General features: G+C 44.5%; 1 protein-coding gene across 3 annotated transcripts in view; it reads left to right on the forward strand.

Moving 5' to 3' along the window:
• Positions 1-24,705, forward strand: part of PRKCZ (protein kinase C zeta) — a 1,951,357-nt gene that overhangs the window by 1,499,039 nt on the left and 427,613 nt on the right. For all 3 annotated transcript variants that reach the window (XM_069610174.1, XM_069610176.1, XM_069610175.1), the window contains one exon: positions 19,149-19,246. In XM_069610174.1, coding sequence (XP_069466275.1) covers positions 19,149-19,246 — 98 coding nt within the window. The remainder of the gene's footprint in view (positions 1-19,148; positions 19,247-24,705) is intronic.

Consider the following 24,705-nt stretch of genomic DNA (forward strand, 5'->3'; position numbering starts at 1 on the left):
GGGACTGTTCCGATCATTCCTGCCGGTGAAGGCTCTGGCCCTGGCGTGGGAGCTCAACGTGGTGCTGACCAGGCTCATGGGGCCGCCATTCCAGCCTCTGCATTCTGCACCGTTCCTGTCGTGGAAAACAGCGTTTCTTGTGGCCATCACCTCTGCACGATGAGTGGGAGAGATCCAGGCCCTCTCCTGTAAACCTCCATACCTGACTTTCCACGAGACGAGGGTGGTGCTGAGGATGCACCCCTCCTTCATGCCCAAGGTGCCGTCGGACTTCCATCTCAACGAGCCCTTGGGTGTTACCTGTTTTCTTCCCGTCGCCGGCCGAGAGTACTTTGCACTCGCTGGATGTAGCTAGAGTGCTGAAGTTCTACGTGGACCGCACAAAGAGTTTTCGGAAGACATCACAGCTGTTTGTGAACTTTGGAACTGTGAACCAAGGGAAGGCCTTCTCGAAGGCTTCCATTTCCAGATGGCTCTCTGGCTGCATCATGCACTGTCAACGGTTGGCAAACCGACCGTTGCCCGGCCGTCCGAGAGCCCATTCGACCAGAGCGATCGCTGCTACCACAGCGTTCCTATCTGGTGTGCTCCTGCTGGACTGCTACGTGGAGGCCGACGTACACCTTCACGAGATTCTACTGCGTCGACCGGGATTCCAGGGAGGAGTCCAGGGTCGGCCAAGCAGTGCTGCACAACCTGTTCGCCTGAAGGTGGGCCTGGTGAGGAGGTAAGAGATGCTTAATGTTGAGTTGATGAAATGCTTAGTGTTGAGCCTTGCCAACTCCCGTGGTTGTGCATGTGTGTACTGTTATGTATTCTTGTATTCATGAGCATGTGATTCCATGTCAGACCCCATGCTGGAGAAGGAACAAGTTACTTACCTGTAACTGTTGTTCTCCAGCATGGGTCTGGCATGGATTCACATGCCTCCTATCCCTCTGCGGCTCTTCACTTGGTCCTACTGTCACTTTACGTGCTACCAAATCTGAGGATGGCTGCCAGGGGAGGGGCTTAGGGAGAGGGCAGTCATTGGCTGGGGGCAGTATGACCCAGAGACCAGTGATTGGTTACTACTAAGAAAGACAGTTCAGAAACGAAACTGAAACTGATTTTTTCTTTACCGAGGATTTCCAGCCTGACGACAGGGAATATTCATGAGCATGTGAATCCATGCCAGACCCATGCCGGAGAACAACAGTTACAGGTAAGTAACTTGTTCATTACTTTACGTAGTGTGTTAGTTGGTCCATTTCTTAGAGTTTTGAAAAATACTGTTTTTCTTATATTATAACCTCTTATTTGTGCGTTATTATCCATTGTTGAGATTGGGGAGCATTCTTTCCATTGTATGTTTTATTTTCGTGGGCCTGTTTTTACTTGATTACATTTATATGCAGCACTCTGGTCCCCTGTGCACATTGGAAAATACAGATAAATAACCCTCAAACCCTACTCTCTAGCATGTCAGGGCACAGAACTGTGCCATTTGAGCCTTTATGTAGAGTAAATGCAATTCTTTAGATGGATCGTTTTGCAGAGAAATAACATAGAAGTTGACCCAGTTAACAGGTAGCGCTTTAAATAATGGAACCATAAGGTGTATGTATTCCGAAGGCGTTCAAAACAAAATGAGCTTTACCTTAAGAAAAGTGGGTACTGCATCATCATTTCAACATTGCTTAATGCAGGATTGCTTTTTTTGTGAAGCAACTGCTCTGTGCATTTAATTAGCCGTTGTTAGAGCAGCGTTGAACCACTTGGTGTCGCTGTTGTATTACAGTAAGCTGCTTAATATTTTAAGTGAGAGTATTTCTGTGTGTATGTAATCGTTGAATTCTTAATTGGCCTTTCATGCAACCATGGGACCAAGAGAAACCGTTCTTAAAGTACAGCATACAATTTAGGATATCTTCGTCTCGTCCTCACTCCTACTTCTGACTCCTCATTTGTCCCTCTCAAACTTCAGTCTTCATCCTCACTTGTCGCACCTCAGTCCTACTTCTCAATCGTTCTCTGCCTCACACACATCACACAGACTGTACGTTTTAGCTTGTTATCATTCGACGTCCTCACAAGTGATCTCTATTCCTCTTTCACCCGTTGCCGCCCTACTCTCCATTCATAATTCTTACTCCCAAGCCTCATTCCTGCTCCCTGGACAGCAGTTCTCGACCTAACACCTTAATGCAACTCTTCACAAGTTGCATGAGGCTTCCTATGGGGTAAAGCATGACATATATGTCAATCTTTGAAAGTATTGTGAACAATAAAAACACTAAATACAGTCAGAGTATTTGACTACCTCCATAATTGCGAGGAATTCTTTACATTAATGTAAGTACATTAGAATGAAGACTGTTCAGCCAGGATGATTAGTTAGAATGTTTTTGATTCTGGCAATGGTTGTTTTGTGGATAGAGGTGGCACCGTTATTTGGAGCGCAGCATGGTGGGCAGCCAAACACATGCTAATTGCACAAGTTAAGGAGTGATTTTTCTCATGAATGTTTGTGGGATTCAGAATAAATTCATGGGTGTAACATTCCCTTCAGGTCTGATTTGATCTCTGGTGTTTTGATTATACATTGTGTACTGCTTTTGTTTTGCGGATGAGGTAAATGAATTGAGGCAGAAAACTGTACCTTTGGGAAGACACTCATAACAAAATGACCTGTGTTCTCCATCAGGGAATGCCAAAGGGAAAGGTAGTCTTCAACTTGATGAGGTCATGGCGCTTCTGAAGTGGCTCTAAAGTAGCTGGTTGCTGGCGGAGGACGCTGCTATTGGAGATCCATTTGGAACGTTGAGAGTCTTTCTACAAATTACAGCAGAGTGTTTAATTGGTGGCTGGGGAAAGTAACAAACATACACCAAACATTTCGCGTATATTTAAAACTGTGTGCCCGGGCTCGTCTACGATCTGTTGATAAAAGGTTGTGGCAGTAGAAAACAGATTACTTTTTTGTTTCTGTTTTTTCCTGCTACAACACTGCTTATCCCTTGTTCCCGCTGTTTGGGGATCACAAGGTTTGAGGTAATAGGAAAGTGGTACAGGTCTCACTTAATCTTGGTACAAGGAAGTCACCCTCTCTTTTACCCCAATTAATATCTAACGGCATTGTAGCACTCCTACAACCAGTTTACTAGGCTTGAAGGGATGGGACCCATGTTGTGCTCTCACAACTTGAGAAAGAAAGAGTAATGGCAATTCATCTTTATCCCAATTGGTAACGGATGCAAGTGTGTAGTTCAGAAAAGGGAAAAAAGGTTTTGGCAAAAGTAAAGGCATCTGGTAAATGTTAAGTCAAATATAGAACAACCGATAATCCTAAATTTCTTAACGAAAAAGGACACAGCCATAGAGCATCTGAACAGTGAAATCTGATTGTCACCCTAAAACAGTTCAATGATAGATAGTAACTCTTTGCTAAATCTGTGTCACAATTTCAGACAGCAGTCGATGGGTCTTCCGGCTGGGCTTGGTATTTCTCAAGTTGAAACAAGCATTGAAAATCTGGCAAATATGGACAATGTGGTTGGCATTGACCTATCAGCCACGCCCGATTTGGAGAAATTTGCCCAAGAAGAGGCTGTAAGTGATAAGGGGTCTGTTCTTGGGAAGATCCGGGAAGTGCAATTGGTAATTTGTTAAATTTGGGGGGAAAATTTGATGCCTTATCAACAATGACAGATATACTATTAGGCATTTGCACTAAACTAATGAATGACCAAGAAGAGATCAGGAGTTTGGTGGCCCTGGTTGCAGAGAACACAAAAGCCTTGGGTGAGAATGTTGAACTAAGAAATGGAATACCAAAGAAAGATATCCGTGCAAAATGAGGGGTGTTGGAGGAGAGTATGGGTGATCTGAGTGAGTTGTGTATGATAGTCGATGAAGAAAGTGATAAAATGAAAGTACTGGAGGTTGAGATCTCTGAGCCAGATGGAAATGGACCAGAGATGGTAGGAACAGAAGGCAAAGACAATAGCCTTGAAGGCGACCATATGCATTCCCATGGTTCAAAAAAACATACACGAAATAATAAAAAAGGTAGTAGAAGTAAGGGTAACGCAGTCAAAGTTAGAAAGGCTATAGAAGGTGTGGAAGTAGGAAACAGATTTAAAATTAATCAGAACCATAATGAAACGGAGGAAAGTAACTTTAGTCCCATTTAAAAATAAAAAAAAAAAAAGATGGGGGAATAGAAAAGTGGCTAAGAGGGAAACCCCTTGGCCCGGAACTAGTGGAAACTGAACCAATAAGCAAAGATGAGGATGATTGGTCTAAGGGTGTGAGGTATTTGAATGTTCCCATCAATAATGTAGTTGAATCTCTTAAAACTAGAGAAAGAAAGGTGTATATATAGCGGAAATGGAAAGATTAGCAATGAGTAAAAATAATCCAGGTGGAAATAAAAACATGCTATATGGACAAAGGGTAGACAAGCCTGAGATCAACAGTTTGGGTAAGAGTATTAAAATAATTGGAAAAATTTACATTAGAGGAAAGCCCCTTTTTGAATCAGACATGGTTGCTAGACCAACTGCACATGATACCACAACTACAAAGTATTAAAAAAATCAGATATTGAGAGAGTGATACTCCCTGGTCTGGATAGCTGAGAAAATTGGGCAATAGTGCAATTTGGGACGGCAGTGATTGTGGACCTGATCATGGAGCACTCCTAGGCACTATGGAGGAAAAGGATTTGAAATCGTAATATGCAATAATATTGTTAATACTGAACCAAAAGAAACTAACCCCCAGATTCAAAAGAGCCGTAAAGAATGGGGCCCAAGAGGGTGTAACAAAATGTAGAAGTGGATCCCGACAGGGCCTATTTTGATGACTGTTGAGATGAGGAGATTCTCAACTATCTTATCTTGGAACAGCATAGGTGTTTCGTTCACTGCTCCATATTGATGCAATAAGATTGTTGGAGTGTGATGCGTTTGCCCTACAAGAGACGTGGGTAAGTGGAGAAATGCTCCTTGAGGGTTATAATATATTGATTAAACCTGCGATCTGTGTCGATAAAGGGCGTCCAGCTGGTGGGCTATGTATAGGGGCTATGTATATGTATAATAATGTATATATCATTATAGGGGCTAAAATCCACATCTCTCGCAGAAAGTATGATCGGTTTGGAAGCTCACCGTTTGCTATGTATGCCATCATAGGGAATATAGGCCATCTCGGAGAAATACTAATTAATAATGTCTACTCCCGTTCAGGGGGGGGGTCAACATGTCAGACATAGGAGAGATTGTAAATGATACAATTGAAAGTTGAATCCCCAGAGTCTGAAGTACTTATTATGGGAGATTTCATTGCTTATTGCGATGTGGCGAAGGTTGAGATGGACAAATGGAATGAGCTTGGGGATGCGGCCCTGAATATGTTGCCTTGTGAGATGGGTAAATGTGGACAAAATCAAAAACATCAAACTCAGATGGTGAATGGTATCACCTGGCTAAAACTGTTCCAGAATTGATTGGGAGCTGGAGTATTTGGAGCCGGGTGATGGTGGGATAAGTGAGACCAACTGGTCCAATGGGAAAGTAAGCTACTGCCTGGACTATATGTTCGCTAGTAAAGAGATAATGAATCAGATAGAATTATTTGAGCATATATTCACCCCCTTGAGTGACCACAAAGCACTTAAATGCAAACTTACCAAAGTATTTAAACAAAAATGGCAGGTAGGTGATCCTATGGACATTCCGAGTTCTGCAGACGGAAATAGGATAATGTGGATGGAGCGCAATTTGGAAAAGTTTGACAAAATGTTTAATATACTCCCTTTAGAAGGACAGGAGATAGCCCTTAACGGCCTTGATGTGGTATGTAGCTTACTGGGTATGAGTCAAAGAAACGATTGTAGACTCAGTGTAACACAAGTTTGGGAAGAAACACGCTAATAAATACGATAGCCAGATTAATGAAAAGAAAAAAGGAGTTAAGGAAGACATAAAGGGTTTTCTAAAGGACTATGATTTGGAAGAAGGGGAACAATTGCAGACAGTAAAGGTTATAATGACAAAATATAAGAACTGGCTGAAAGCCCATAAACCGAGTTGGAGAATTATCTGTGTTATGTAAAATGAATGACTCCCGGGAGTCTTTGGTGTTGGGCTAGGCTTACCTTGTCGAGTGGTCTTATTTCTGTGTCTTTTACAGGTCGTCGTCCTCCGGGTTGGGAATTATTCCCAGGAGGGACATAGCTCTGGGACACCATGCCCAGCGTGCACCGTCCTTGAGGTATCCCAGCAACGTTGACCATTCTATGTTGAACTTAGAATGGTCTCCTTGTAGTGAGTATGTTAGCCATTCCATGGCGAGAAGCGACCATATTTTTGCAATCCATTCATGGTCTAGGGGGACTTGTGTAGATTTCCATTTGCGAGCTAGGACCAGTGCTGCCGTCATCATTATCATCATAATGATGTAAAGTTTCCGGTGTGCTTTTGACCGAATTTCCCCCAGGACCCTATTTAACCCTCTGTTTCCTCCACATTTAAATCCCAACACCTGCTCAATCGCTGCGTGGACGGTCTCCAAGTAGTGGGCTAGTTTTGGGCAGCTCCACCATATATGACTCCAGGTGCCTATCTGACCACACATCCCCCAGCATTGTTGTGACACCTTTGGATATATTCTATGGAGTATGACCGGGGTTAGATGCCATTGCACGATTAGCTTCATCCAGGTCTCTCGAATTTGTATTGATCTCGTCAGTCTTCCCCCATAGTTTTGCCCATTCGGTTCTGTCAATTGTGGATTCTGAGTCGACTTCCCATTTCCCTATGTAAGGTCTGTTTGGGGGAGCCTGCCCCTCTTTAATGAGTTTGTAAATGTTCGCTACCACTTTCTTCTCTCCTGTGTCGGTGTTGAAATATTTCTAAAACGGCGTGAGCTTACGGGTCCCTGTGTGTTTCATGTCCTGGTGTGCCAGCCAGTGTCTCAATTGGACATAGGCAAATCTTAAATTTTCCCCCAGGCCGAAGCCTGCTTTACATTGTTCGAAGGTTTGGATCTGGTTTCCAGTGAACATGTCCCTGACTCTGTGACACCCCCCTTGCTGCTACACATGGAACGTAGACGTTTTGTGTCCGGGTGTGAATTGAGGGTTGCCGAAGAGTGGCGTATAAGGAGAGGGGAAGGAGGTGATATGAGCTCTCTTCACTGCGGAGTCCCATGCCTTGCCCACTGTTTCTAAAATTAGGCTAGCATACATTTTTGCTGGTCTGTCCGCCCGCCCTTGGCTTCCACAGGATTTTCTCCAATGCAGCCCGCGACAGCCCTATCCATAAGTCTCCATATTTTCCCTCTATTATCACTTTGCCAATCTCTAATGACCCTTGTTTGGGCAGCGCTGTAATATGCCCTGAAGTCAACCCCAGTCCCCCATTACTACTGAGCATCTCATTACCTTTGCCACCATTCTCGGTGGTTTATTGTTTCAGAGGAATTTATCTGTTGCTTTGTGGAGGTTTTTAAAGAAGAGGGGTGGTATGTAGGTCGGGAGAGATGTGAAGTGGTAGAGGGTTTGCAGCAGAACTACAATGTTTTGGACGTTGATACGGCCCAGCCAGGATATGGCTAGCGGTCCCCAGTCTATCAGTTTTGTTTTGCGTTTCTCTAGTAGGGGCGGGTAGTTGGCCTGATACAGTCCGCTCACTGATTTGATCAGCTTTACCCCTAAATGTTATAGTGTTGTCTACCCATCTGTATTGGAAGGAGTTTTTAACATTTTGTTCTTCTAGCGCGGTGAGTGTAAGGCTGAGTATTTCAGACTCATTTAGATTTACTTTTAACCCAGCCACGGCCCGAAGCGGTCCACCTCGCTTTGTACTACCCACATGGAGGTGTCTGGTAGGGTTATTGACAAGATCAAGTCGTCCGCGAAGGGGGTGATTTTGTGTGTGACCCCTCCAAAGGGTATTCCTGCTATGTTTTCATTATCCCTTATGGCCGCCAGGAAGGGTTCCAAGTGCAGGGCATACAAGATGGGGGACAATGGGCAGCCCTGTTTTGTGCCCTCTCCACTTGAATTGGATCAGAGCAGTGCCTGTTTATCGCGAGCTGGAGTAGAGGGTGCTGATAGTTAGTTTTGACTCTCCATAAGAAGCGCAGACCGAAGCCCATCTTCGCCATGGTTGCAAAGAGGAATCCCCTCTCCACTAGATCGAAAGCTTTATACGCGTCCACGGCCAGGAGGAGAGCAGGAAATCCTCTTTTTCGGGCATTTTCGATTAGATGAGCTATTCTTCTTATGTTGTCACCCGTTTGTTATCCCTTAACGAAGCCTGATTGGTCCGCGTGGACAAGTTTGGGGAGGATCGTCTTGAGTCTGGTGGCTAGGATTTTGATGTGAATTTTCACATCCACGTTTATTAATGCGATGGGGTGGTATGACCCGTACTCTGTCGGGTTTTTCCATTTTTTAGGAATGAATATCACCTTGGGCTCTTCCATTGTTTTCGGTAGTGTTTTGGATTGCCCTATGTGGTTGAAGAGGTTCACATGTTGTGGTATTAGTGCTTCTTTATGTAGCTTATAAAACTCTGCTACGTAACCATCGGGCCCGGGGTAGTGTGTTTATGGGGGCCCTGACATTGTCCCTCATGATTTCCCTTCCAAGGCTTCCCTTTACTCTTATGTTAACTGGTGTGAACTTCGGTTTTAGTGCTCATCCGGCCCCCCTGTTGCCCGATTTTCAGAATTGTTCTGTCCCTTTCTTCTTTCCTCAACATTTTAGCTAGCAGACGGTCTGATTAGTTAGCTTTAACGTAGAACTTTTGTTTAAGGCACAGCAGGTTGCGCTCCGCTGCCCTGGTTTGTGTAGTGTCTAGTTGCCCCTGTATCGCCCTGTATTCTTTTAATAGCGGGGGTCTGTTTCAGACCACTTTTGTTCAGTATCTTTTAATTTCGTTTCTAACCGGGTTTCCTCCAGCCTCAGTACCCTTGCACGTCTTGCTTTTATGGCTATGATCTTGCCTCGGAGTGTCGCTTTGAGTGTGTCCCACCAGGTTTGCCAGGTGTCCCCGATTTTATTGGTCACGGCAAAACTTTCTATTTCCTCCGTCACTTTTCGTGCTAGTGTTATGTATTTGAAAAGCTGGGCCGGGTATCTCCATTTCCAGAGCCCTGGTGGCACCCTGTTCCTTTATAATACTAGGGTCGTTGGTGTGCGATCGGAAAGGGTGATAGCTCCCAGCATTAAGTTGGTGGCCTTACCCATCAGTGAGCTGGACAGCCAAATATAGTCGATCCTGGTATGCGATCTGTGAGCGTTTGAGTAAAAGGTGTATCCTTCCCTGTCACCCTGCATTAGTCTCCAAGTATCGACTAGGGCTAGTTCTTGTATTTTCCGTTTAAGGTCCCTGGAGGGTAGCACCGGCGGACCCTGGGGTTTTGTTCTCCTGTCTTTAATGGGGTCCCAGGCCAAATTGAAGTCTCCTGAACGAATGACGGGAGATTTCGCAAACTTTTCTAGGCGAGTGAGCGCTTTATGTATGCAGGTATCTTTGCCTGTATTCGGAGCTTAAAGTGTCGCCACCGTGTAGGCCTCCCCCTTCCTTCTAGTGCGACTGCCAGGTATCTGTCTTGATTGTCCTTGTCCATCCCCTTTACTGATAAGTTGAGCCCATCTTTCAATGCTATGAGGACTCCCCCTTTTTTTGCAAGATTGTGTGGCCTGAACATTTCTCCTGTACCCCCAAACCTTAATCCTATGGGTATCCAGCGTCTGTATGTGGGTCTCTTGCATCGTGTCTGTCCTCTCTCCTCGGGTATCCCTCCACTTTTTTCCTTTTGAGTGGGGAGTTAAGCCTGTTGATGTTTAGTAGTAGTACCTTTAATTGCTCTGGCCGAGCCATATTCGGTCTCTTTGGTTATTATCTGAGTGGGTGGGCCTGGGCCTCTCAGGTGCGTTCCCCCCTACTTCCCTACTGGTCCGCCCTCCTCTCCTAGCTGTGCCATCGCATTCTTCCTGATCCTTCCACCCCTCCCCCACCTTTCCCTTGCTGCGTGGGTCCAGCTGGCACTCAGCCCCACTCGCTTTGTGGTCAAAAGAGCTAGGTCCTAGTAGATGGCCAGCTTATCCCCACGTGGGATCTCCCATTCCAAAGTGCCATTCCACCCCCCCCCCTTCCTCCCGCTAGTGTGTCGGATCTCGTCCGTTCTTTGTCATTGAAGCACATAACTTAACTCACTGTACGCCCTCACCAGGGATGCCGTAGTTGTAGAGACTGTGCCCTTGATTTTGGAACATTTGCCCTTTTCCTCATAGCTGCCCCTTGCTCGCATATTGTTACTTTGTGGTACTTCCCCTGCCAGGTGAAGCTCAAAGCAAATTGGTACAGCCACCTATAGCACACTTGCTTAGCTCTCAGGTGGGCCAGTATCAGGGCCATGCGCCACCTTCTGTTTAGGGTGGTCTGGGATAGGTCTTGGTATAGGTAGACTTCTGCGCCGTTGTGATTTGATTTGTCTTTCTGGCCTTTTCCAGAATGTGTTCTTTCAGGATGTAACTATGGAATGTCACCAAGATATCGCTTGGTCTTGCCCCCGGTTCCTGACGTTTTGGGCCCACTTGTATCAAATCGGATATCTGCACTCTGTTATGCTTCCAACAGGTCTGCGAAGATGGATCCCATGGCTTGGGTCTGATCTTGATCTTGGGTGGCTTCGGGCAAGCATTTGACATGTATAGTGGATCGCCTCGACCTGTTTTCCAGATCTTCGGCCCTTAGCTCAAGGTTATGGGTCTACTACCAGGGTCTCCAAGAGGGTGTCTGCTTTCCGTGCTTCCTCTGTTAGCTCTTGGATGACCCTCTCGTTGTTGTACACCCTTTTCTCAATCTTGTTGATGTCCCTTCTTATTTCTTATATTCCTTGGGCCAAATCTTCTCTTAAAGTGTCCATTTGTTTTTGCCCTGCATCAGTAATTTTCCTACTATTTCTCCTAATAGGCACTTGAGTGAAGAGTGGGTCACAGGCCTCTCCTGGTCCTCCTGCCTGTTGTCCGTGCCAGATTCAGCTCCCTAGTCGTTGGGGTTTTGAGCCCCATTGTGTCCGTTTCTCTGGTCCTAATCTGCGCCAGGGTTCCTTACTGCGTTTTCTTTGCCATGTTGGGGGGTTCTGTCGTGTCCTTATTCCTGTTTCCTTTACGTCTCGGTGGGTGATTGCTGCGTGGGATGGTCCCTGGAGTGATCCGTCTTTTCCTGTTGAGCTCCCGGGTCGTGTCGTTGTGTGAGCTGTGGTATTTGAGGGAGCCCCTGTTCTGCTAGGGTCTCGCCTTTAGTGGGCCTCTCCCGTGTTCCCCTTGGTGTGCCACGTGGGGCCTTAGTCGTGGCTCTGTATGCAATTCCCCACTGCTCTCCTGGGAAGAAGGGCGCTAATTGAGGACCATTTCCGGCCTCCTCGTTGGGGGTTATCCTCAGGCACCCTGTTCAGACATGTGGGAGGCTGGCTTGTAGGTGTCAGGGCCACCTTTTTTTGCTCACTAGGTGGGTTACCCCTCCTGCCCCCCTGGTTGGCTCTCGGCCTTGTAGCAGTCAGCACCAGCCCCCCAGAACTAGGTGTTATGCCTTTCTGCCCGTTCTCTTCTGGGTGACTGGGCCCGACTGCGGAAGGTAGTCTCTGTTGGTGGCGTCCTCTGTGGATGGAGGTTCCCGGCCCCAGCCTCCGTGCCCTGTGGATCCGAGGGGCTAAAGCTGCCAGGTGGGGGTCCAACGGGGCCCTCTGCACTGCAGGAAGTCTGGGCCTTTGTGCGCGAGGGGTTGGAGGGCCTGGTCCAAGCTGGTCCTGCGCAGCGTTCCCCTGCCAGGGTGGGGGCGCACCTCCCCTGTCGTCCCGTGGGACCCCCCTCCGCACTTACTTGGTGTTCCGGGAGTCTCACTGTGGTTGCTGGTTGGTCCTCGCTCTTTCCGGATGGGTCCGGCACTAGCCTAGAGTCGCCGGCGGGAGGAATGCAGGCTCGCCCTGCTGGATTTTGGCTCTTCCGTGGGTCGCTCTACCCCCTCAGCTGGCTGGGAGCTGGATGAGGGTGAAATATCTCCTCCCTGCCGTCCTTGGCTGGGTGTGGCCGCTGCTTGCTGGCTGAGGAGGCTCACCCCTGTTGGACCCAGGCGGTTGTTGGCAGTCGTTTTGGGAGGGTCTTGGAGTGTTCCTGCTTTTGATGGGTGTCCTTTCGGAGATGCCGTGGGGTTCGCAGGTAGCGGACTCCACCAGTGCGGGTTTCCTCGAGGGAGGCTGGATCCCGGGCCGATAGTCCGCCTGGGTTCAGCAACCCTCCTGGTACCCGGGGGCTTCGGGGACCGGCACTGCAGTCCCCAGTTTCTCTCCACGATCTTATGCAGTATGCCCTGGGCAGTGGTTCCTGGGGAGGGCTTACTGCTTTTGTGCTTATTGTAGCTGCTTATGAGCGGGTGCTCGGGGGACGTGCTGCTCACCCAACCGCGGCCGTCTTGGAATCCGACTCCAAGAAATGTTGGTACCTATAACGGCAGTACCTGCTGGAAGATGCAAAATAGAGATATTAATGCTGTTGGACAGGGAAAATGGGTAGACTATATCTCCAGGCTCTTTTACACAGAGAATAGGAAAAGCAACATATATTAAAAAAAAGCTGGGCTAGTAGGAAGTAGACTTTTCCATATGAGGTATATGATACATTAAAAATAAATCAAATGAAATCATCCAGAGCCCCTGGGCCCGATGGCCAGCGAACATTGTAATAAAACGTAACCCAAAAAAAAAAAAAAATTGGCCTGGTTTTTGCTGCATCTATTTACCTCTCTATAGGAAAACGGACATGGTGGTTCCTATTTTTAAAAAAGGGGATAGAAAGACCCCTGATAACTATCGCTTATTGGCCATGGCTGGTAGCAGTTGCTAAATTTTCTGTTCATTACTCTTGGGAAGTATCAAAAAATGGAGTAAGGAGTATATGCTATTCCCTATACAACAAACTGGGTTTAGACAAGAATATAGTACTCTTGACAAGGTAATGTTTAACCACATAATTTCAGTTACTGTGGTCAATAAAGGAACTAGACTTTTTGTGCTATATCGACTACTCTAAGGCCTTCAATAGTGTCGATAGAGACAGACTTTGGAATAAATTGTCTAATTGGAAGATATGCCTGTTGATCTTGCACTTCTTGAGAGAAATGTATAGGGACAACACAGTTACAATCCGCCTGGGCAAAGGTGATACAATTTCCCCAGTAATTAAAACAAATGTAGCCCTGAAACGGAGCTGTCTCACCTCCCACATGTTGTACAATCTTTATGTGGCTGACATGTGGGAAAGGTTCTCAAGTGTAAATGGGATGGCCATTAGTTGGTTGATGTATGCAGATGATACAATATTATTAGACAAAACCCCAGTGGGTTTGCAGAGGATGCTGAATGCGTTACTGCAATACTCCAAAGAAAATAACTTAAGCATCAATATAAATAGAACTAAGATTGTGGTGTTTGAGGGATACAAAAGGAAGAATAACAAGATCCCATTTAAATGAAAGATTAACAGAGAAATATTAGAGGTGGTAGACATCTACCCCTATCTGGGTATGCCAACTATGAATAAGGCCCCACCCCCCCTAAACTTTTATCAAGAGATGGTAGAATCGAAAGTGACCAAAAAATGGAATATTATGAGAGGCCATATGTCCAGAAAAGGTGGATATTCCATAGAAGGCTACTTGGAAATGAATAAGACCTGTATTATCCCTGGGGCGTTATATGCATTAGAATCGGTGGGTGAAAAAGTTATGGAGAACTTAGGGAAATTAGAGGGGATGTTGTGGGAAACTGGTGCTGGGCTTACTTAGGTCTACCCCGATTGAAGCAATAAGGTGCAAATTGGGGTTAACTGCACGGAAAATATGGTGCTTTAAGCTGTATGCCAAAATTGTGCTGTGGTATAGTGATAATTGGCAAAGGTCTGATTGAGAGAAAAGCCGAACACCTATATGAGAAATTTGAAAAATACACTTCTCTCCTTTCTAAAAGAAATCAATATGTGGCTGCCCAGGGTAGGGGAAATGAATACTATGCACAAACGTCTTAAAATGAAAGCCCTATAGTGGGACTAGCCTTTATAAAAATAAGCAATATGCACTTTATGCGCTACAAGATTTATCATTTTTCTCCGGTTTAATATTCTGCCATGTAAGGAATACAGAGGTGCCTGGACTGGGATACCCAGAGATATAGGATTGTGCATGCATTGCCGCAGTGAGGTTGAGACTATCAGATATTTACTCACTGAATGTCAGAATTTACAAGAATGGTATTATAAGGGCTATAAGAACATTGTGAGTGACCTAAGAATGATGTCTGATCAGTTTTGGTCAACAATATACATGGCTGAAACTCTGGCAGGGGCAGCATTTTACATTTGGAAGAGAGCGGTCACTAACTCATCTTGAAAATGTTGGTTGAGGTCTTTTTAATAATACTCTTAGAAATGTCTACAAAGTGTGGCGGGGTTCTGAATTAGAATTAATGTGTGGTCTTAAATATATTACGGAAGTGATGTATTAAATACCTCAATGTGCTATTATTACCGGAATGAAATGTTAGACAGTCTATAAGGACGTGCTGTTCTATAACTGTTTTACAAATTCCCCCTTTTTTTTTTTTTTTTTACAAATTCTTTTTTGTGGTAAACATGTTCTAATTAATTGATATGCTATGTAAGGCCATATGACATGTTTTTACTTTGTTTTATTATGTTTTACGATATGGGTATGAAATTGTTAAATTGGAAATTCTTTGTAATAATATTTTAGACAGTGAATAAGGTTTTAATTAACCAATTTGCACTATGATTTAATGAAAGAAATTAAAAAAAGATGAGATCATGCTGGGATAACGTGCCAGAAGTGTGGTTGAAACCAACTTATCTGCTGAATTCAAGAATGTGGTGCCGGAGATTTGGATGCAATTGGTGTCTTGCTTAGTGCATGACCCTTTAGTCACACTCTTCTAAACTGTAATGGCTTGGCAGGTGAAGAACGATTATCTGGAGGATTGCACACAGCAATGCTAGAGGTTAAGATTAATCCAAAACCTTCCAGCCATTCCCTCATTTGTTTAGCTATAGTCACCCCGAATGGGACTGGCATGCCCAGACGTGGGTCCCGTGCCTGCTGGGCCTGGAGACCCAAGCTACTCCTCCCTGATGATGCCCAATGAGGCTGATGGATATTTGGGGATGCTTGTGGTCTCGTGCAGAAGGGATGTGACCAAGCAGTTTGGGCTGCACTGCCCCTTTTTGGGTAGTACCAAGTAGGGCCAGACTGGAATAAGAACTACGCCCTGTCACCCAAAAGAAAGTGGCCCACACCTCGCGACCCTTGACCTCTGAGGACATCACCAGAAGTGATGTCATTTAACCCCACCCCAAAGTGACATCCCGGGAAGCGATGAAACACAACCTTTCAACCCTTGACAAAGCAGGAAGTGGCATCAAAAATAGCATTGTTCCAAAGTACACTAAATTACTGTGAATCCAAGCAGACGTCCAAGGCCAAATGATAATATGTTATGGTATAGCACTTACGCTTAAGATCTTTTTTTATTGAAAAATAGAACAAATATGCATACAGTATCACCCAACCTGTGTTGGTACTCACTTATTGACCTAAGAAGGATGAAAGGCTTTTTGAAGAAAAAAAATGTAAAAAGAAATGTGAAAAATATTTTTTTTCTCCATTTTATTTGGTTCCAAACCGGCCCAGGCATGGCCAGAAACCGGCCCCTGCTCTCCAGGGACGATTTCAGCCCGGCCACGGGCCGAAATGCTGAGGGGCCAATCCGACCCTGCTACCAAGCCTGATTCGCATATGGTCTTTCCCCTTTTATAATGGCTTGATAGGCGAAGAACGATGATCTGGAGGGTTGCCCAGAGCCATGCCAGAGGTTAAGATTAATTCTAAACCTTTCATCCATTACCTCTTTTGTTTTGCTCTTGTTGGGTCCTAGCAATTTTCGTGCAATTACAGGCCAATTACTATCCTTGAGATTCTCCCAGGACTTTGTAGCAAATAATCGACCAATTACAGAAGCCATTTGAATCATTCTACCGTCTATTACAAAGTTGATGACTCTACTCTTTTAGAATGGTTATTGGCCCATGACAGATAGTTTTCTGCTTTTCATTTGGAGCAAAGTCAGTGTTCCACCATGCCTCTGCCCCCTAACACCCCTCCCTCCCCCTGTCTGCCCTCGCCTCAGAACAGCATCATAACTGGTGGGGTTCCACAGGACTTTCCCTTGTCAACAGTCATCTACAACTGTTGCTTGATGCATGCCTATTCGGCCATCAAGGAGGTTGGCTTGTCATTCCTATGCTGATCATTTACAATTATTTGAAGGTAGACAGGCAAATTAATGTGTAATTCATTACATCCGCCCCGATGCTATAGAAGCGGCAGGTACACATCACTTGTGGTATCAACTCCTCCGTACCACAGGTGTGAGAGACTGTATTCGCTGAGACAACTCTACCGACCCTTCCACATAGAGATCGCAGAGGAAATAATTCTGCAAGCAATGGAGGAAATGAACATGCTGTGAAGTTGATGAAAGCAGTTGACGTCACTACTGAGTGCAAACACGTAGGTTCATCAGACACAAAGCACATATGCATTCACCATGAAGCAACATGAACAATAGGCCAAATTGCACTTAGGCACGAACAATATGCTTGCATCCACTAGTTTAGAACACATTCTTTCTATGCTGAAACCCAAGACGCACAAGAGCACACATAAAGCTTGCTTAATGCCGAATGCAATTAAAATTAGTGGCCATGTAAAACGAGATGGATACGCAGCCACGTCTAATCGAAGGGGAGACATCGAGACCTCGAAACTGCAGGGGGACCAGACTTGTCACAATAGATGCACCTCCCTGGCCAAGGTTGCCACAGAAGGAAAGTTTTGAATTGGCATCCAAAGGAACAGACGATAGCAGTTCCCAGAAAAGGGACATTTCTCTTAGCTTGAGCAAGGAAACCATGCTGGAAGGTCAGATTCCCACCAAGGCGGCCTTAGTATTGGGGAGACAGTAGCTCAAACAAGTCTCTGGAGACCAAGGAAGGTAATGACACCTGCAGTAAAAGGGGCTAAAATCCTCATAAATGTAGAGCAGAATAATTGAAAAGGTGTTCTCTACTCACGTGTCCCACATTGGAGGATAATGCCTATTCATTAGATTCAGAAACAGACAGACTGAGACCTTCGTTCCCATACAGTTCTCGGGACAAACGATAAAAGATAGTACCATGTTGAAAGCTAAATGTCCTGGCTTGTGGCCTAGTGAGTCTGAAATGGTAACCTTATTGTGGGAAAAGTAGCACATTGGTGCCATTCTCACCATTCCCTATTGTTGCTCATGTGCTGGTAACAGTCCAAGGTGCCAAGGCTGAGAAAGGCACAACTGACCAATCCCTGCTCATCTTTAACGCTCATCCATCAATGTTGCAGCAGCCACTCGCAGTGCTTTATGGTGACATGTTTTCACTAGTATCTTTTTAGTAGGTGGTCTCAGGCCGAGCTATTAGATAAAGCCTGGCCAATGAGTGCACTAACCACAATGCAATGTATATCTAGTTGATTCCCTAACCCAATCCCAGACCACCTTAGGTTTTCTGAGATTAAATGTCAACCTTTTTAAGGCACTGTCAAGCAAGAAGGAAATCACTATGATGTCCATAGCTGTCCTAGTATTATATGGATTTTGTTGAATAAAACAGTTTTGTCAAATCTGGACACTTACGGTTTTTGGGCATGGTATTTCCGATGGCCTGTCCTCCTGATTATTGACAGGGTTTCACCCCTCTCCACTTTTACAGTAGCTCTGGCCTTCTGCTCTTGGAATTTAAAGGAATGTCTTGAAAGTGTTGATTGGCTGCCAAAACAGCTGCATCCAATTCAATTGTGACAAGGCTATGATAATTCTGCTTGTGGCAAAGGAGATATGGCACATATACTGAAACTTTCCTTGCCTTTTGTTTCCAAAAACTGTGGACCACAGGTGTCGGTCAGTATCATACGGATCATATTGACAAAAAATACTTCTGGCAGATCCTATGTTGCTAAAAACATTTCAGACCTATTGTTGGTCAATGAGAAAATAAGTGCTGGGATTGTGTAACTGTAGCCAGAAGGCTCTTCTGCCCTTAGCTTATAAGAGAGATACAGACTGCGCTAATAGTGTTACTGCCAAACCCCCCCCCCCATCCCCCCTGGCGCTAATAGCGACGGATCATGGGTTTGGCGGAACGGGATTCCCCATTGTGCCCATTCCCCTTTGTGCCCATTCTGGAATTACCCATTCCCTATTGAGCCCAATGGGGGATTTTTGGTGCGACTACCGCCGGCGGTATTACCATGCGGTAATTGCACTGAAATCAGCAAATTCGAGGCTGATTTACTCCCAGCTCAGAGCTCGGGGCAAATCCTGCCAAACCCGTGATTTGGAGGACCCTTAAATGCAGCGATAATAGCGTTACCGCCGCATTTAAGGGTTAGCGCCAAACTCGTGATAACCCCTAGTGTGTGTTATGCCCGCAATATTTTAAAGTCAATAGCGATAGGTTTGTCGACACCTGACTTTTGCTCTCTTGCGAGCATAACCTTTTAGTACTTTTGAAATTCTGGAATGTTTTCCAAGGGAATAAGAATACTAATTAGGTGAATGCTATGAAACTATTAAAACCTCAAACAACAATGGTGCTGTCCTGCATTTCTATGGCATGTGCAATAGTCTTGCGCAGTGTGACCCAACATTCCACTATCTCAGGCTGGGCAAAATATAAATTGTATAGTTATTTGTTTGGCATGCTACAAATTCGGACAGCAAACCACTGTATGATTTGGCTCTTAAGATTGGTATGTTTGTTATGTGCATGTAAAGTCTTGACCATTTACTCGAAGGTCTTGATGTTGTATAAATCGCCTACGCTTCAGAGGTCTATACATTGAGTGCTGTTTTGCATGGCTCATTTGTGCACTCTGCTTCCTCTCATGTGGACGAGATAGCACATGTGAATCTCAAAGGCATCCATAGGTTCATACTTTCTTTTCTGAAATTGGAGTTTGGATTTTTCTTTTTTTTTATTGCAGGATATTGATTGGGTACAAACCGAAAAACATGTATTTGAACAAGCCTCAAGCAATCCTTTCCTTGTTGGTTTACATTCTTGCTTCCAAACGACAAGTCGGTAAGAAAATACATGTTTAGTTCTGAATGTTAACGTACTGAGCCCCTCCAAGAACATTGGATTCCATGACTAGTGTTTTTGCTTTAACAGTTTTATAGTTCAGTGTTCAGTTTGTGTTAAAACATTTCACACTGTCACAATTGTATACTTCTGATAAATGTTTCTCATACATTGTTACCCTGTAGTCCGAATCCTTGGCTTTCACAACTTCTCGGGATCGTGAGCAGGATAATGAGCAAAAACAAAAATAAATTGTCAACATTTCAAATGGCTTAGGTTTAGAGCTTCACACTACTCCCCTATGGTCTACCACATAGTATTACTTCCATGAATCAACTTAGTTTTCACCAGAAGTGGATGATGTACTTAGTCCAGGCTGTTGACATTCACTGTTGCAGATTTGTCATTGGGACAGTGGTTCTAAAAGCAGTTGCATAGATGTCCAAGCTTTCCAAGCTAATTGGAGGAGCTGCTCAAAATTATGACTTTTGCACTTTTTGTGGAGGGCATGGATTTCTTTGATGGCTTTGCAGAGCACCCGCTTTTACATATTTGCACCGAAAATTAAAGAACTGGACAAACATTCAAATTATAATTTTTCTGTGCCCCAAAAGCCTGCAGTAGCTTGTGCAGAACTCTTCCCTGCCCCCTCGCCCATGTAGGTCAATATCAATAAAATGCTTGTTCCTCCCTGAGTCATCCAGCTGCCACAGTGCCTAACTGTATTCACCCCCCTCCCCCCACCACCATCTTGGAAAGCCTGATCAATGAATGGAGTACACCTGACCAGCCAATGTGCCATGCCCATCTACCTCATTGCGCCTCAAATGGAATCCAGAGAACACTGGCTTCCTCTTCATTGTAAGCAACATCCAGCCAATAATTGAAGACTGCCCATATCAAATTCCCCTCAAAGATTGCACCCATAACTTCACTTATGTCAGGTCTCTGGACTTACACATAGGTTCTGAACTCTCCTTCCAGGAGTACAAAAAAACAGACAGTTTGGTACAAACTGAGCCTCCACTGGCTGATCAAAAATGTCCTCCTTTCAGTAAATGCGTGCCCAACAGTACAACCTATACTGTTTATCCACTTTGAAGGGGTCAACCCACTCCTTCACCAACCTCCCCATAAGGTTGTGTTTTACGAGCAGTTGCTCTCAAGTCAGCACGATTATGACCAAATAACACTTATGCTTAAGGTCCTCCCTTGATAACATCTCCAATCTCTCATTCTATTTAAATAACTGTGCGTAATGTTCAAAGATCTCTGCTCTGTAATCCAGACTACCTGAAGTGGAAGTTACACACCCTCAGTCCAACTATCTTCTAAAACTCAAAGCAACTGGGGATTCAAGCCAGCAGAGAAAAGAATAAGCCCACCTCATTCTTCCCTTCTACACTCTGGAACGGGTTGCCCTGCCATATGAGCACACTTCCTCTCTGCAGACCTCTAAGGGTGAACATATGCTTGCTCTGCATTTTTAAACAATCCACTTTCAGACAGTTTTGCTATGAAGAGAAACATGCATGTTTTTAAATTCACTAGGCCCAGCTTTGGCAACACACAAAAGACTGGAATGCTTCAACTATGCATGGCAAATGTTTTGAAAAAGCACACACTTTAAAGCTGTGCTATGGACCTTTGTTTTTTTTCTAAATGCAAGCATTTTTTTAAGCAGTAAAACATTTCCAACTGCTCTGTCTCCAAGCTAACCGTTTACCTTATTTTTGTTTATTTATGTATTTATTTATTTGTTTCTATAGCGCCGCAGTCATCAGGGCGCATAAATGTGTAGATGTTTAGTTGTTAAAGGAACTGATCAAAGCACTGCATTCCTTGCAGGCAGGCCAGGTTTGGGTATACAAATCTCATTATTGTTCATTCCCCACACCTTGCTTTTTACCATCTGAAGAAGGTCTATGTCACTTTGAAAGCTCATTCGTTCAAACTAGTATTTCAGTTAATACAATAAAAGTTATAAAAACTCGAAATCTTGTGATTCTGATATTTCTTGTTTTGTATTGCACACTGCGACGCGTTATTTAAAAAAAAAATTTAAGGAAAGGCCTGAAAACCCTCCTTTTGACGTTCCACTGCCCATCTCGCCCAACCGAGTCCTACCTTCTGTTCTTTCTACTAAAACTCATGCAATATATATTGTAGCCTTGTAAAGCCCGTCTTACTTTAGAAACCCCAGGAGCCCTTTAAACTTCCCGGTCTGTTTCCGATTTACATTTTCTATGTGCGCTATGTAAAGGAATGCTTTCCCCTTACCAATGCGAACAGTTATGCACTAAAAAAATACCCATATTAAAACAAAACGAACAATAAAACGTAGCCACGTTAAATGGTCCTAAGGAATTCACGTGTGTTATTGGTAGCAGTAATTAACAGCACCCAGGCAGACCTGGCACCTGGTCTCGGTGCAATACTATGGATTCTACAGCAGCCTAATGGAGGTGGGTACTTTCCAATATGAAGAAGTCCATATGTAGCCCTATGCGACTTTGACTCCTGTTCCCAAGCTTCCAGGTATCGCGAGAATCATGATATGAAATGCCTCTCTGTAACGTTACTTCGCGCTATACGGGGACACGTTTGTGTATCCATGCATACCGGTCTTGATGTGTTTTTCCTCGACATATCCACAAAGAGAAGTTTGCACTATGGCTTTTAAAGTTATTTTTATAGCGCAGGGTTTTGCTATTCCATAGCAGTGTAGAAAACTGGTATCACCATTACCCATTCATCAGTGCACAATTCGGGGACCTCGGCGAAGGGCTGGGTCGTCGGTTCCAGGGTTAAGGCCTGTAAGTGCAGTTTTAATACAGACCACCAGAGACGAATTAAATCATTGATTTTGTGTTTTCAGAGGGCTGTAGGTGTACAACATGAGGGGACAGGGAAGCCCAAAGGACAAACATCACTCTAATTTAACAAGTCCCTGCTAAGTACAGAATGAAAAAAATAAATAATTCAGTAGTTATGGTGCATTTGGGCATAGTTTGCTACAAGAAGAGGTAGAGTAAAAATCTATACATTAAGTGATGGAGTGAGAATTTGTGGTGTAAGAAGAATAAATACGTAAAGAGGTGAAGTCCGCAACCCTACATGAAGAGTTTAAACCAAAATCACAACAACATGCAGCGTTAGTGAGATTTCATATATAAAGAAAGGGTCCGATTTTTTCCAGAAAAAGATACAGCAAGACCGTATGCTCAGATTGAAACCTATACAAAGTAAGAAAGAACCAGTGTTTAAAAAACGGTGAGAAGGCCTCATACTTGGGCTTTGCTAAAATCCATATAGTGACAAATCTTTTGGAGAAAGAGAACCTATGCAAAAAGTAACCGAGAAACTACATTTAATAGTAGACTGAACAAATCTAATGCTAAGAAACTATATACTAAAAGAGAATATCTGAATTGGGTTAGCCTTAAACCAGACTAGAGCAACGGGTGAAATCACAATTTTAGTGCGATATAGGGGCAATACTAAGCAAGCATCGCCATTTTAGTTAATTGAAAAGCAGGGAATTATACTTTCATTTTCAAAAGAACTGATAGTAAAACATGTTTGTGCAGAAAGTGAAAGGGAAATCTTTAGGCACATTTAAAGATGTCACTATTACAAATAATACAAGAAAACCTAGGATTAGAGAGAAGCCTAAATCTCAAATATAGAAACGTGGAATAAGTATTTATTTTAGTAGTTTTTAAATGGTTTTGAAAAGGCTATTTCATGTGCTGCTGTTTTTGCTCTACTCATGCGTTATAAAAGTTATTCTTAATTACATGTGAACCAATTGTAAACTGTGCTGGTTCCTACTGTAGTTTTCTCCAGATGTGCTGAGACGTCTCTGAGTGAATGTCTCACAGAAGCAAGGAATCATGAACTTCACCTCAAAGTAGACATTACACCTTGGGTCTTCAGCAGATACATTGATTTGGCACCAGCTACAGCTCCATGTACATGCATTATGTGTGACAAAGCCAGAGGTGGGTTGGAGCCTGACCCAAAATAACACAGTCCTGACTACGAGGGGGGCGGGATAGCTGGCGAGAACCCAATCTTTACCTCTTTTCCCTGTGCCCACATGCATGCAGACTCTTAACTCCAACCTTACCTCACAGTTGAGAAACTTTCCAGGGTTTTTGTTTGTTTCCAGAATCCACCAGTCTGGTGTGGGGAGCCAATAGCAAAGGACAAACAAGAAAACCAATTTCCGCGGCCCACAAAGCAGAGAATGAGACCCATAAAAGCAACAGAAAGGACACAAGAAGACAGATCACAGCCCCATCGATCCCTGGCCCTGGCAGTAACATGGCGTGAGGAGAGATATAGGACTGCACAAGCTGTGTGTAGCCACAGGGTGGATACCTGCACGGCGGGACAGGCAAAACCTGCTGGCTATCTCACACAACCAGTCAAAGGTCCCCTGGACCCTGGCGCATGAAAGGGGCGAAGAATCCACGCTCCCCGCATGCCCACCCCATATAACTTACAAGAAAGAGTTCCAAAGCATGGATATGAACTTTGAACTCCTCTGCCCAACATCAATGATACATAGCAAGCTTGCATCGAGAAAGTGATCAGAGCTTATTCCAGTAATTATGCCTTTTCCACTTACATGCATGTCCTGGGTGGGGAAGACAGTTACTGATTGCCCAGGGAGAGCTGTCCAATCCTAAAAGAGGAGGCCGGATAAGAGTAAGAAACAGGAAACAGGAAGCGTGTGTATTTCAGGTGAGGTCGGAGGATGTGGTCGACCAAAAACCAGCAGAAGGAAGGAATGTGTATCTGCTTATGAACGAGATTTGTGGAGCGGGTGAGGTTTATTGGCTTGATAGTGAAAGTGGTTCTGCAGTTTGAGTGTGCATGGTTTTTTGATGAATGTGTAGGTAAAGCAGTGTAGGGAGTTATTGTGAAGTGGTTGGTACTTAGTGAAAGGAGGGGTGTGTGAGTACTGTTTTTGGGGAGCAGTAGTTGTTGGAGTCGGAGAGTGGTTGTAGTGTAGAAGAGTAATATGTCTGGGGTTCATTTTGGTCTTGTGCAGGAGGAATGTGACCTAGCATTTCAGGTTGGTCTGCCATTTGTGGGGTGGGACCAAGCCTGATTTGCATATGGTCTTTTCCCTTTTGTAATGGCATGGCAGGCTGAAAAAAGATGGTCTTGAGGGTTGCCCAAAGCAATTGAGTGTGATTACGATACATTTATAGCCAGCCATCACATTTCAGTTGTGCATGTGTGGAAGAGTAATAGTCAGGTGAAGGTGGTATAATATGGCATTTATAACGCACCTATACACAAGTGTTTCAAGGCGCGACGAGGCGAGGGGGGGCGGGACAAAGGCAAAACAGAGACAATGATCTTACTAGGTCAGGTGACATTGAGATCACACAAGTGCAAGGGAGGGGGAGCGGGAGGGGAAATGTGTGAGGGGAAAGGTGAGT

This window comes from Ambystoma mexicanum, chromosome 8, assembly GCF_040938575.1.
Source record: "Ambystoma mexicanum isolate Mex_15411 chromosome 8, UKY_AmexF1_1, whole genome shotgun sequence".
NCBI lineage: Eukaryota > Metazoa > Chordata > Amphibia > Caudata > Ambystomatidae > Ambystoma > Ambystoma mexicanum.